A 14,485-nucleotide genomic window follows, 5' to 3' on the forward strand; every position below is an offset into this window, starting at 1 on the left:
TCCCTCCCTGGCAGCATCTCCCAGACAGGGCTGAGAGAGACTCTTGCCTGCAACCTTGGAGAAGCTGCTGCCAGTCTGGGTAGACATCACTGAGCTAGATGGACCAAGGGTCTGACTCAGTATAAGGCAGTTTCCTCTGTTTCTAAGGTCCCGTTTCAATCCTTGGCATCTCCAGGTAGAGCCAAGCAAAGGCCCTGGAAGGCTGCTGATCAGTACTGAGCAAATCTGAGTGATACAGGACCATCTCCCTATCTGGAGATGCTGCCAGGGAGGGAACCTGGGACCTTCTGCCTGCAAACATGCAGATGCTCTTTTATTGAGCTACGGCCCTATCCCAAAGGGGAATATAGGCAAAGGGTTTTCATGGAGACATAAGGAGGCAGGAGAAGACACCATCACACTGCCCAGTTCTGCTGGACTGCCATCTTCCCAACACTGCAGCCATGGAAGCCCAACCAAAAACCAACTTTTCCCATCAAGTTTTTTCAGGGCAACTTCGAGCCTGCACTAAAAGCCTCGCAGTAAACTCGTGATAAAGCCCCTTGTGTGAAAAACGCCCAGGAGCGGGAAGGAGTTAAGCAAAGAAAGACCAGATGCCTGCTTTTGGATCACTTCAAGTTGCCCTTCCCTCACTCCCCAGCCCCATTCTCCGTGTGCAAAACTTTATCTTAAATTCACGTTATTTTTTAATACAATAAATGTTTTGGTTTTTTCCTATTTCTTTCAGTTCAGTATTTCAAAATTCTGCTTTGCAATCTGCCCTCCTCTTCTCTTTCCCCAGCCCCCACCCTCTCTCTTTCATGGTTTCAGTTCTTAACCTTTTTAAGGGAAACACATGAGCTTTAGTCAATTTATCTGTTGATTAAATTTACCAATGAAGCATTTCTGAAACATAAAGCAGAGGCTCCTTTTCAGATGTGCGGCCGCCGTACCAGGCATCACCTGCAAAGAAGCCTCCCTTCTTATGTCAGACCAAACCTCTTTCAAAATGACACTCGCTATCTGCAGCTTCTCCAAGCACATATTGAGGTCATCTGAGGAGGTCCGTCTCCAGTTACCGCCAATTCATTTGGTGGCTAGACAGAGATGGGCCTTCTCGGTTGCTGCCCCGAAACTGTGGAATGCACTCCCTGCTGAGAAACGATCCTCCCCATCTCTGGCAATTTTCAAAAAACACCTGAAAACCCATCTTTTCACCCAAGCTTTCTCAGCTTCCTAAATTTTTTAGGTTTTAAGCTCTGGTTTATTTTTAAATTTTTAAATTGTTTTAAGTTTTTGTAAATGTTTTTAACTTGTTTTATTCTATTGTTAACCATCTAGAGACGAAAGTTTGGGGCGGTGTACCAATTAGATAGATAGATAAAATAAGGGGCTAAAGGTAGTTTACATTAACTTAAATTTTTTTAAAAAATTGCGGACTGGTCCAGACTGGGGGGGGGGGTTCGATGGGGGGCCGGACTGAACTGTCCCGGTTTGGTTCGAGGCCAGTTCGGCCTCGAACCGAACCGGGCCAGCCGGTTCCATGCACACCCCTACCTCTGGCTTGCTAGTCAAGTCATTTCCCCACTGTGCCACTTTAGCAGTTATCAAATCACCTGCCCTACTACTCCTAGTATTTCAGCGGTTCATTCTAACTTGGGACCCTGTTAACCTGGTCACAGGTACAACTAGGTTGAAGCCTGATGCAGCTGTTCAGCACGGCAAGTGTGCCTGCTCACGGGGTCTCATGTCCAGCCTGTCTACTAGGCGGATCTAGGTAACTGTCTAGGGAACAAATTCTTGCAGGGGGGCATGAATAGACACCCTCTGCCTGGCAGCTGGGGTGGGGTGGGGGCAGTAGGGAAGGAGGCAATAGCTTTCTAGATTCCTATTCTAAAAGGTATTTTATACCGAACTACTCTATACTGAGCCGTCTAACGGCGCAGTGGGAAATGACTTGCCTAGCAAGCCAGAGGTTGCCGGTTCGAATCCCCGCTGGTATGTTTCCCTGACTATGGGAAATGCCTATATCGGGCAGCAGCAATATAGGAAGATGCTGAAAGGCAACATCTCATACAACGTGGGAGATGGCAATGGGAAACCCCTTCTGTATTCTACCAAAGACAACCACAGGGCTCTGCGGTCGGCAGGAGTCGACACCGACTCGACGGCACACTTTATGTTTCCTTTATACTGAGTCCATCGAGCTCAGTATTCTCTACACCGATTGGCAGCAGCTTCTCCAAAGTTTCAGGCAGGAAACTCTCAGTTAAAAATATATTCTATACTCTACACATTATAATTTAAACTGAATGTGGGTGGGGAGGCCAAAATCATCCTTTGCCTAGGGCTCCAAAAACTCTGGAGTTCGAGCGCCTTGAAGTTTGTTCTGTCTCGCATCACTGGAGCTCACTAAAAGAAATTATTCGTCTGGCGGTGGGGGTGCATTGAATCTTCCTCGAATTTTAGACCCAAATTTTCCTCCAGCCAAGTTTTTGTCTTCGTCAAAGCTTTCTGCATCTCAGTGGTCCGGAGGATATCCAGAATGATTTGAGCAGAAACTCTGGCTGAGCAGAGATTGCTGACAGGGCAGGGGAAAGAGACACTTTTTCAAGTGTCTGACATGTTTTGTTTTCCTGAATAAATCTTGCTTGTGGTTTCGCAGTTCTCAGTTTGCCGCTGGGCTGTTCACAACTGCTGCCACCCACAAGGCCTTGCAGAGTTCCTTACGCCTGCTCACATCTTGAGGAAACATCTATGCAAAGCAAATACCTATGAAATGCACGTTTCCTTTGAACAAAATCTGGGAAGAGAGTTTAATTCACTTTAAGGCCGAATACTGCACACAGCTTCTTAGGGCTGCTTTTGTTTCCAAGTTTCAGTCAGAATGTCCGAGAATTCTCTTTCTTTAGAGCTCTTTGGTCTGTAACTGATTTGGTTGAACTTCTGCCTGGCTCAGGGGCATCGCTATAAGAAAATGGGCCCCCAGCTCCTGAGGGCCCTCCAGCTCCCTCCCTCCCTATTTTCTTCATTGTCTCCCTCACTCTGGGGGGCCGCCAGAGAGGAGGATGAACACGGGCCCCCTCTCGCCTAGTTATGCCCCTGGCCTGGCTTTTACATTTAATGTTTTAATGGCTTTTACTATTTAGAACTGTGGCTGCAGCACGGTTTTCTGTTCTAAATCGCCATATGTTTTTATGTTTAAATCTCTTAATGTTTTTTAGCCCTTTGTGTGGCCCTTGTCAAAAATCATAGAGGAGTCTTCATCCCCCCCAGATGGTATTGACTACCCCAGTGGTCTCATATACTTCGCAGTCATCTTTCTGAACCAAAATGCCTTTCTAAACCTTTCCTCTTATGAAAGGTGCACTAATCTATTGACCAAGGAATGTAATAAAGCATGCCACCAACAGGCAATGCTCAGTTCCATTTCCTAAGGCAAAAACAGATGCCAGCCGAGATTATTCATGTGTGTTTTTTTTTAAAAACCAACTACTACTACTGCTACAGGACATTCCCATAGCTACGGTGAAATCAGATTCTGAAGGCTGCTATTCATACTCAGCCACTGAAATCTAGAGATGTGCACAAAACAAAACTTTTTGATTCGTTTCAAACCAAATCCCAAAATTCGTTCTGAATTCAAATCAAATTTGAATCTGGTCCAAAAATTAGATTCGAATCCGAATCGAATATGAATCCTCTCGACCCTGTTTTGGTGCTTTTTTTTAACCAACCAGGGTGGGAAGAATGGTTTTCAAAAGGTGCCAAATGGCTCTCCAATCAAATTTGAATCGAATTTTGAAAATTTGTTTAGAATGCAAATCGAATTGCCCTTTGAAATGATGATTCGATTCAAATTCGAATCACTTGAATCACCCACATTTGAGCTGAACCGATTCAAATGCGAATTGATTTGCACATTCCTACTGAAATCCTCGGGCACGCACTCACTCGTAAAAGCTCTTAAGCTACGCCATGCTTCCCAACTCCTCTCCTGGCACTCGGTCTAGCAACGCAGCTGCGCCACGTCACGAATAGCCAATCAAGCTCTAGCAAGAAGCCAGCGGGAGCCCCTCCCTCTCCTACGGAGGTTTTCTTGCAGTCAGGTGCTTGTTCAGTGGGAGATTTCCCCCCTCCCTTTCTCTCATGATGAATATGAAATAAACCCAAAGTATTGCTCTGGTTTCCCTCCCTTCCTCCCAGGAGCTCGGATTGAGGGTTTACATAGGGATTCCCCTCTTTAAGGAGTTAACAACATGGTTGCCAACGGAGCTCCACAAGGGATCTCGGCTTTGCCTCTGCCGCTGAGGTGGAGTTGAACAAGCTGCTGTTGGAGCAGACCTGCCGGCTCCCAGGTATTAATGCAAAGCAGTTCAATGAGTGAAACTCTACCCACTGCACATAAAGAATGCAGTGAAAATGATTAATCCGCAGCATTGTGTCTTCTTTCCTGCGCAGGAATCCGCTGTTTTTATGGGGCACTGACGTGAGTGGCTGTGATATCATCTTACAGTATGGATAACAGACCCGTGTAAATCACTATAGTCATATCCCAGTTGGTTTGGAGGTACCTTTCCTGCCCTTAATGTGGACCATAGGGAGTGGGGTTTTTTGCCTGTCTATCCACTTGGATGACCAACTCTATTGTACACCTATATGCCTTTCGGATCTTGCTTACAAATGGTTTCAGGTGAGGATTTGCCACTGGGACGGTGCATCCCAGAGGAACTTCCCACCGTTCTTCATTTAATGTTTCAACACACAGAGGCTATTCTCACAACCAGCAAAAATCAGGCTAAGAGAGCCTAGCCCGATTTTTGCTGGTCGTATAAACCACCGGGCTTGCAGGCGAGCCTGGTGGTTTACAAGCGGCTCACCTGCTTGCAAAGCCCAGGTTAGAGGAGCGAGCGTTCCGCTAACCGGGGTTTCCAGATTATGCGTTGCTGTGGCGCAGCTCTGCGGCGCGGCAACTCACGAAGAGATCCCCTGATCGGGAGGCTAAAAAGCAGCCTCCCGGCTCGGGGGTCTCTCCAGCATGCTTTACACGCTTGCACAGAGCATGCTGGAAATCCTGGGGGCCACGCGGCCCCCGAACTCCCAAGCCCCCGCCGTCTCCGTGACGGAGCCGGCAGTCGTGTGGGTGGCTGATCCGGCCGCCTAGGGAGGGCTTAATGATCGTCTGTGGGGAGAGTGGGCTTAGCCCGCTCTTCCCTCAAACCCTCTGGAGGCGGGTCTCACTGATCGTGAGACCCGCCTCACAGGGTACTTCAGCTTCAGCACAAGTTCATTCATGCTGGCCTCCCCACTCCTGCAAGGATTTCCCCTTTCTCTCCTTTTTTAACATTAATATCTTCACTGAGGTCGATGTTAACCATGGTTAGCTTTAAACCAGACGCTGAAACCAGAGTTAGGAGCTGGTCTACAAACTCAGATTACAGATAACCATGGGTAGTGTGTCGTATTGGTGCAACCTTAACCAGAGTTTCCAAACCAGGTTCCAACCCTGGTTGTAAACCCTGGTTTAAAGCGATCCATGGTTACTGTTTTAACAGCAGCAAAGAAAGAACACATAAGATTATTTCTGACATTAAAAAGGGAAGAGAGAGAAAGGGCTTTGCATAGTGGAAGTGAATGAGACGCAGGTTCTCCCAAGCTCTTGATCATGGTTATTCTTGCATCTGGTCAAGGTCTTGGAACAAGCAAGCCAGGCAAAGCAAAATAATTGAGTCGGCCACTTACAATTGGCTGCAACTGTGCTCCTGGTAGCATAAACTGCATTTGCTGTGCAAACATGGCTGCGGCGGTCTTTTGCTGAATCAGGTTGTTGCGTCCGTTGATTTCGAGTTGCGTTTTTAAGTGCGGCGGAGGGTGAAGGTATTTGCAGTTTTCTCGAGTGCAGCGGCCCTAAGGGAAGTGCAAAGAACCAAAAACAGAAATGGAAAACGTTTTGGTGAGTAGAGCGCCTACGACATCAGGATAAAATGGAACTGGGGGAGAGCAGAACTTGGCACTGGGGGGGGGGTTCTTTTTATGTGTTTTCAGCTCTTGGACCCTAACTTCTATGCATACGAGAACATGAGAAAAATATAAGAGCAAGTATATTGAATTGGACTGAAGGTCTGCCTAGTCCACTATCCTGCTTTCTGCAGTGCCCAACCAGGGAAGTCCACAGGCAGGAGATGAAGGCAGGAGCCCATTCCTGAAGTTGCTCCCCAGAAACTGGTATTAAGAGGCAGACTGCTCCTGAACAAGGAGGCTCCCATCCCAACATGGGGGTTGAACTGCACTGGTTTCTCCTTCCCAGTTTATCCCGCTAAATTATCCAGTTTCATCTGGATAATTTTCAACCATCCAGCTTTATATAAAAAGGTAAAGTGTGCCGTCAAGTCGATTTCGACTCCTGGCGCCCACAGAGCCCTGTGGTTTTCTTTTGGTAGAATGCAGGAGGGGTTGACCATTGCCTCCTCCCACACAGTATGAGACAATGCTTTCCAGCATCTTCCTGTATCGCTGCCGCCCGATAGAAGTGTTTCCCATAGTGTGCTGGGCTGGATCCTGACTAAGACAACAGCCCTAGTCAGGCAACAGGGCTCATCCTCTGCGCAGATGAGGAATGCACCTATTGCAGGAGGCCCTGCTCCCTGATACTTGCCCTTCCAGCATGCTGCTTCCTGTAGGCTGCTCTGCGTGTGATCAGGAACCCTGCTTTCCCAGCATTCTTGATCATAAGCATCTCGAGAGTTCCAGGTTCAAATCCACGCTCAGCTATGAAACACACTGGGAGACCTTGGGCTCGCTCTCTGAGCCAACCCTACCTTGCAGGGTTGTTGTGACCATAGAACAGGGTGGAGAGGGCATGTATGCTACCCTGAGTTTCTTGGCGGAAGGGTGGAATGAAAACAGTGGGGGGAACAATGTAATATTATTTCCCCCACTCATGAGGAGAGCTGGTCTTGTGGTAGTAAGCATGACTTGTCCCCTTAGCTAAGCAGGGTCCACCCTGGTTGCATATGAATGGGAGACTTGATTTGTGAGCACTGGAAGATATTCTCCTCGGGATGAAGCTGCTCTGGGAAGAGCAGAAGGTTCCAAGTTCTCTCTCTGGCATCTCCAAGATAGGGCTGAGAGAGACTCCTGCCTGCAACCTTGGAGAAGCTGCCAGTCCGTGAAGACAATACTGAGCGAGATGGACCAGTGCTCTGACTCAGTAGACGGCAGCTTCCTATGTTCTTCCTATGAGCAGGGATCCACAAATTTAAGCTCGGCTCGCTAGCCAGCCATGATTTGTGGTCCCCACCAACCCCACCTCAGTTCCTGTTCTGGCACACCGGGGTGGGGGTGGGCGGGGCGGCTTAAGCGAGTAGCAGATCTTCTCATCTGCACTGGGAGATGGAGAGGATAAGAAACAGGAGGTGCCCTGTCTGACTGCTCAGAAAGGACTCCTGCTGTTTCTCACCTCCTTAAAAATGCCAGTGAGAATGAGACTTCTGGGGAGGAGACCTGTGTGGTGCTGGGTGTCCTGCTTGCCAGAGGTCTGGGGGCATTCGCCACTGGCGAGTGGGCAAGCGGACCTGTAGTTGCCTGATCAGGAGACGGCCAGAGGGCCAGTCCTCTAGCACGAACAGGGCTTCTGCCCCAACTTGCCACACTGCATCCCTCCATATTAAAGCCTCCTTCCCAGCTACTGCCTCTCCTCCCAAGTTGGTCCGCGGCCACGTCCTCGGCATCGGAGAATATTTACGAGGGTCCGTGACTGCGCTTGCAAATCCCTTCCAGATCAGATGCCGATCTGACAGGCAAGGCCCACGCTTGGGTCAATGTGCCTTTCTACCTAATTTAGGAGAAATCTGCCGGGATGTTTTTGCATTTACAGGAAGGAGGAAACGAGTCTGCCTCGGCCTTCCCAGGCGGTATGCTTTGCCAGCCAAGCTCTAACTGGGAAATGTGTTGCTTGGGTCGGCCTCTATGGCAGGCATTAAATCAGCTTGCGGGTGATGGTGGTGGGAGATGCAGAACTTGAGATGTGGGTTCAGGGGATTGGGGGTCTTGGCGGCTGGCCCCTTGAATCAGCACACCAGAGTGCTGTGTGTGTGTGTGTGTGTGTGTGTGTGTGTGTGTGTGTGTGTGTGTGTGGGGATGGTGGGGGGAGTATTTGTCTGAAAGCAAGCCTTTCACACTTGAAGGTGCTAAAAAATTCAGAGCAGAGACCAGAGAGGATGGTAGCTTCTTCCTTACATTTCTACAACTCTGTTCTCTCTCCGTTTTGCCAACAAGAATAATGATAATTCTACTCCTTTGGAGAGCCCGCAGCTCAGAGGTAGAGCACATGTTCTGCATGCCGAAGGACCCAGACCAGATGCAATCCCTGGCTGTGCTCCCCAAAAGGATTGCAGGCAGCAGCGCCAGGAACGGCTGCCAATCAGAGTGGGCAGTTTTGGGGTCGATGGGACCAACCATCCGAACGGGTTAGGAATGGCTTCAGTGGTTTAACACTTGGAATGGACCCTGCATATGGTTCGTGGAAAATTGAGTCCAGACGCCCCAATTGTGTTCCTGAAAGGATGCTTTGCATTCTGATCATATTTGTGGAATACGTCAACTCAAAACTCAACGGCACATTATATTCTCAAAACCTAATACTGTATGAACAAATTATTCCACAGGCTGTCGCTAAGTTCTCTTTTCTCAATACACAAACAGAACACAAACACAAACAAAAACAAAAACCCACCATAAAAAAACAAGACCATATTCTTCTGGAGTATAAAAAAAGGAAAACCACAGACACCACCAGAAAACAAGCTGCTGCCTACGGCTAACCAATGGTAAAAGGAAAGGCACTCTGAGCATGCTTTAAAGCGCTCTTGTTTTTGTTCAAATGTCGCAAAGTCAAGCCATCTAAGCCAGAGGCCACATCTTGTAGCCGCCCAAAGCAAGGAAGCACTGTGTGAAGGAGTACTTCCTTGTGTCTATCCAGAAAAATCTGCTGTTTCATTCTCGGACCCTGGGGCCATTCTCGTGATCTTAACTCCCCTGTAGATGATCCACCTGGGGCGCTGGGCACCCAGATCACATCTGCATGCGGATCGGGAGCCCAGAAGCTCAGCCACTGCCCCTGACAGCGCTGAGGCCGGGATGCTTTGCCCCCCCCCCCCGCCCCAGATATCCCACAATGCACTGCGTTGAGTGCATGGTGCATTGTGGAGATTCCCCCAGCAACTGCCGGGTGCCTGTCACTGCTTCAGAGCCAGCTGAAAGCAACCGGCACAGGAACAGGGAAGCGGGGTTAAGAGAGTGCTTGCGCCCTTAACCTTGTTTAAGAGGCGGGCTTCACAACGGGGTTAAAAGCAGCACTGACCTGATGGGATCGAACCTGATCCCGGTGGTTCTCATGCTCAGCCTAACCCAGGCTGGGCGTCCCAAGAGCCTGCCGGAGGACTAGTTTTAAAGAGGAGAGAACATCCTTCTATCTGCTTCATACCATGCTTAACTTTATCTGCCTATATTTTATCACAGGCCTTATCAGTTTTTCTTTGGATCTAGCAGACAGGCAGCCCCAAAATTTGGGAGCCAGATAAGGGACACTTGACAAAGTTACCGGACATTACGGGAAAGGGGGTAATTGGGCTTCTCTTTATCCCCTTCACAAGTAACGTACGGAGAACAGAAGCAGGGCTGCCTGGGACAGAGAAAGGTTTTAGGAACATTGGAAGCTGCAGTCTACTGACTTAGACCATTGGTCAATCTAGCTCAGTATTGTCTACATCAGGCCTGCTCAACTTAGGCCCCCCAGCTGTTTTTGGACTACAACTCCTATAATCCCCAGCCACAGTGGCCAATAAAGGTAAAGTGTGCCGTCGATGCAACGTCGACTCCTGGCAACTACAGAGCCCTGTGGTTGACTTTGGTAGAATACAGGAGGGGTTTACCATTGCCATCTCCCACACAGTATGAGATGATGATGCCTTTCAGCTCCTTCCTATATCGCTGCTGCCCAACAGAGGTGTTTCCCATAGTCTGGGAAACACAGCAGCGAGGATTCGAACCGGCAGCCCTGGGGTTGCCCTTCTCCTTTTTATCTAGATCAAGATAACCCTGCCCTTGGGGACTGTCGTGCCCTGCAAATTTAGAGGGAAGAGAAAATAAAAACAAAACACCTGTAGGAATCCTGCAGTGTCTCTTGTTTGAATGGCAACTGATTCAACTATGGTACCTCTGGAGTATTAAAGAGATCGAGAGGAACGGCCAATCAGAACGGCCAATCAGTACATCTGGTTGCCGGCAGCCCACTGTGCCTGCCTGCACACGCGCGCACACACACACACACACACACACACACACACACACACACCCCTGCAAATCTCCTAATCCAATTCCACAACTTTCCCTGCCTGCCTGAATCTCTCCTCAAGGTCACCTGGGGATGTCAGTGCCTCTGACCTTGCCCTGAACATCACAGCCACCCAGGAGCCAGCGTGGAGACGGCACGGAGAACATCCAGGCCCGAGAGACTAAAACGCTGAACTGCCACATTCATGGTGTGCAAACAGCAGCTCTTTCTGTGGCGCAGAAGGCCACCCTTCCCCAGACTCCAGCAGCATATGTACACCGGAGATTTTAAAGGGACTCTGGTCCAGGTGTGGTTTTGGTCGGACATAATCCAAGGAGTGTATGGAAGGAGGGAGAGAAGGCTGCCAGGATGGCTTCTTCTGCACCACCAGACGCATGAATTATTTTGCAACCTGAACAATGTCTCTTTCTCTCTCCATTTATATAGGAACAGAGGAAGCTGCCTTATACTGACCCTTGGTCCACCTAGCACAGGGCTGCTCAACTTCGGCCCTGCTGCAGATGTTGGCCTACAATTCCTATAGTCTCTGGCTATTGGCCACTGTACCTGGGGATGATGGGAGTTGTAGTTCAAAAACAGCTGGGAGCCCCAAGCTGAGTAAAGTCAATGTCGACTCATTGTCTTGGGTAGAATCCAGGAGGGGTTTCCCATTGCCATCTCCCACGCACTATGAGATGATGCCTTTCAGCATCTTCCTAGATCGCTGCTGCCCGATATAGGAGTTTCCCATAGTCTCGGAGACATATGGGATTCAAGCCGGCAGCCTCTTGCTCCCTAGGCAAGTTACTTCCCCGCTTGTGCCTGCTCAATACTGAGCCAAGTCTCACAATCAGCGAGACCCGGTTTTGGAGAGTGCGCGGGGAGAGCCGGCTAAGTCCGCTCTCCCCGCACACGAGCAGGGAGGGAGCCCTTGGCTGCTGGATCGGCCGCCCACATGATCGCCAGCTACGTGATGGATCTGGTGGTGGCTGGGGAGCTCGAGGGCCGCATGGCCCCTGGAAGCTACAGTATGCCCTGCACGAGTGTGCAGGGCATACTGGGGAGACCCCCGGAGCCGGGAGAGTTAATCAAAGGGAAATGTTTCTTCCTCTCTCACTACACTAGAACCAGGGGTCATTCCATGAAACTGACTGCCAGGAAATTTAGGGCCAATGAAAGGAAGGGCTTTTTCACACAGCGTAGAATAGATCTATGGAACTCTCTGCCACAGGATGGGGTGGTGGCCACCAGTTTGGATGGCTAGCAAAGGGGCTTAGACAAATTCACGGAGGACAGGTCTATAAGTGGCTGGCTACTAGTCGTGATGGCTTTAGATTATCAGAGGCGGGGCGCCTCCAGGCTCAGAGCCTCTTGGCTGTGGGCTTCCCAGAGGCATCTAGTGGGCCACTCAGGGAAGCAGGATGCTGGACTAGATGGGCCTTCTTGGGCCTGATCCAGCAGGGCTGTTCTTATGTTTGTGGCCCAAAGAGACAGACACAGCCCTCAGTATAACGGACAGGGTGCCTCTGAGTACATTCTTAGCCCAAGAGTTCATTTTGAGGACCGATCCGAGCTCACAGTCCTTTCACTCAGGAATCCACTTCTGGTTTTACACTATCTTCATTTCAACTTAATTATGGGGGTGGGAATGAGAGGCCTTTTAGTTGTAGCTCTTAAATCATCGGGAGACAGAAATCCTCGTGGACTTACTACAAAGCACAAAGATCTCCAAGTATTTCCAGCATTACCTTTTGCCTGCCCTGTTCTACAGTGTGCATAAAATTGTTAACACTAGGAATGCTGGAACGAAAAGAAGCATGCTCCTTATTGTACAAAAAGAAAGATTTCTTTAAAAACCCTTTTATATCTGTAAGTGTCGAAGAGTCAGGTTCAAATCCCCACAGCTACAAAACTCACTGGGTTCCCTAGGCCGTTCACTCACTCTCACTCTCTCTCTCTCTGCCTACCTCACAGGGTTGCTGTGAGTACAAAACACAGATATGATGAATATTTATACACCACTTTTCAACAAAAGTCCCCAAAGTGGTTTACACAGATTTAAATATTTAAATAAATAAATAAGTGGCTCACAATCGAAAAAAAGAAATTTAAGATAAACACCAGCAACAGCCACTGGAGAGATGCTGTGCTGGGGATGGATAGGGCCAGCTGCTCTCCCCCTGCTATAGACGCGGTGGGGAGAGCAGTAGAACCTTTTATGATCCTTAGTTAAAGGGCAAGATAAAAATGTAATAAGCAAACAATAAAAACAGCCATTTACCTCCTTGCTTTCAATCACAAAATAATTTGGTCCTGTGATAGTGAACATGGATTGCCCCGTTTGCTAAGCAGGGTTTGCCTTGGTTTGCATTTGGATGGGTGTCTACATGTGAGTACTGTAAGATATTCCCCTTAGGCGACAGAGTCATAGCTCAGTAGTAGAGCATCTGCTTTGCACTGGAAGGTCCCAGGTTCAGTCCCTGGCAGAATCTCCAAGTAGGGCTGGGTAAGACTCCTGCCTGAAACCTTGGAGAGTTGCTGCCAGTCAGTGTAGACAATTTTGAGCTAGATGGGCTAATAGTTTGACTCAGTATCAAGCAACTTCCTATGTTCCTAGATACTGTGCTCCTGGATTAGGATCTAACAACTTCACTTTGAGATGGTATTGTGTGGTCATTTCCCACCATGTTACTTAGGGAAACTATGGTCTCAGCAGTAGACTCTATTTGTAATATGGGCCATCTCACAGGGCTGTTGTGAGGACTAGAATTTGATTGCCAAGAAATTTAGGAGCAACAAAAGGAGGCATTTTTTCACACAACGCATAATTAACCTACGGAATTCCCTGCCACAAGATGTGGTGACTCCCAACATCCTGGATGGCTTTAAGAGGGGTTTGAATAAATTCATGGAGTCGAGGTCTATCAATGGCTACTAGTCTGGTGGCAATAAGGCACCTCTAGCCTCAGAGGCAAGGTGCCTCTAAATACCAGTTGCAGGAGAGCAACAGCAGGAGAGGGGGCATGCATATATCTCTTGCCTGTGGGCTTCCCAGAGGCATCTGGTAGGGCACTGTATGAAACAGGACGCTGGACCTGATGGGCTTTGGGCCTGATCCAGCAGTGCTGTTCTTATGAGCACTTGGGAAAGGCACTTTATAAATAATTTTGATTATTAACTATTTAGTTGCTGCTCAGCATGTGGGACACAAGCATTAAATACATTATATATATATTTAAAATCATCAAAAAGCAATTAAACAGCAGGACAACATGCCTTTGGCTGCAGCCAAGTGAGTTGCGTTAATTTTGCAAAATCGTTTATCAACACCAAAACGTCTATATTGTATTCCCAATGAAAAAGGGTTGAGAATTTGCATCAGAGAATGACACAAAGAAACAGCAAGAAATGAGCTTGCATTTTTTTAAACGTAAGATTTAGCAGAAATCAATGGAGAGGGGGGAAAGCGGGGGGGACGGGACACATCAAAGATTCAGGCCGATTCATGTTTCTGTTGTCGCATCGCTTCAAAATCATCAGCCTAATGAACATAAACAGATCCTGGATTTAAAAATAACAGCCCATCTGAGCTGACAATTTGGTTTCAATCTGGAAAAGCAATCCGAGCCAGGAAAAACGTCACTTGCTTGCTTGCCTGAGATCACAGAATTAGAGGAGGGGTTCATCTGGAGAGGTCCGGTTACGGTTGCCCCCGGCTCGTTTGGTGGCGACTGGGAACCGGGCCTTCTCTGTGGCTGCCCCGGGGCTCTGGAATTCCCTCCCTGTTGAAATAAGTGCCTCTCCTTCTCTGCTTGCTTTCAGGAGGACCCTCAAGACATACCTGTTTTCCTGGGCATTTAAATTTTCAATACGTTTTTCTCTGCTGAGATTTTAAAAAAATGAATTTTAACTGTCTATACTGTTTTACATTTTATGTTTTAACTTTGCAGATTGTCTAGAGATGTCAATATCAGGTGGGATGGATAAGCAGATGGAGAGATAACTGCAGCTGGGACCCTGCCACGGGGCCGCAAGCAACTTTAAAGGGGGCTGGGGGTCAGGAGGGAGTGGTTAGGAACATAGGAAGCTGCCATATACTGAGTCAGACCATTGGTCTATCTAGCTCAGTATTGTCTTCAGAGACTGGCAGCGGCTTCTCCAAGGTTGCAGGCA

At 48.5% G+C, this 14,485-nt stretch overlaps 1 protein-coding gene across 13 annotated transcripts in view; it reads right to left on the bottom strand.

Moving 5' to 3' along the window:
* The window catches only part of MBNL3 (muscleblind like splicing regulator 3), a 127,992-nt gene that overhangs the window by 48,074 nt on the left and 65,433 nt on the right, over nucleotides 1-14,485 (bottom strand). For all 13 annotated transcript variants that reach the window (XR_008311591.1, XR_008311592.1, XM_053273530.1 and 10 more), the window contains one exon: nucleotides 5,722-5,886. Coding sequence is in view for 11 of the 13 variants with exons in the window: in XM_053273519.1 (XP_053129494.1) it covers nucleotides 5,722-5,886 (165 nt within the window). In the remaining 2 variants the exon portion in view is untranslated. The remainder of the gene's footprint in view (nucleotides 1-5,721; nucleotides 5,887-14,485) is intronic.

The sequence above is a fragment of the Hemicordylus capensis genome, chromosome 11, assembly GCF_027244095.1.
Source record: "Hemicordylus capensis ecotype Gifberg chromosome 11, rHemCap1.1.pri, whole genome shotgun sequence".
NCBI lineage: Eukaryota > Metazoa > Chordata > Lepidosauria > Squamata > Cordylidae > Hemicordylus > Hemicordylus capensis.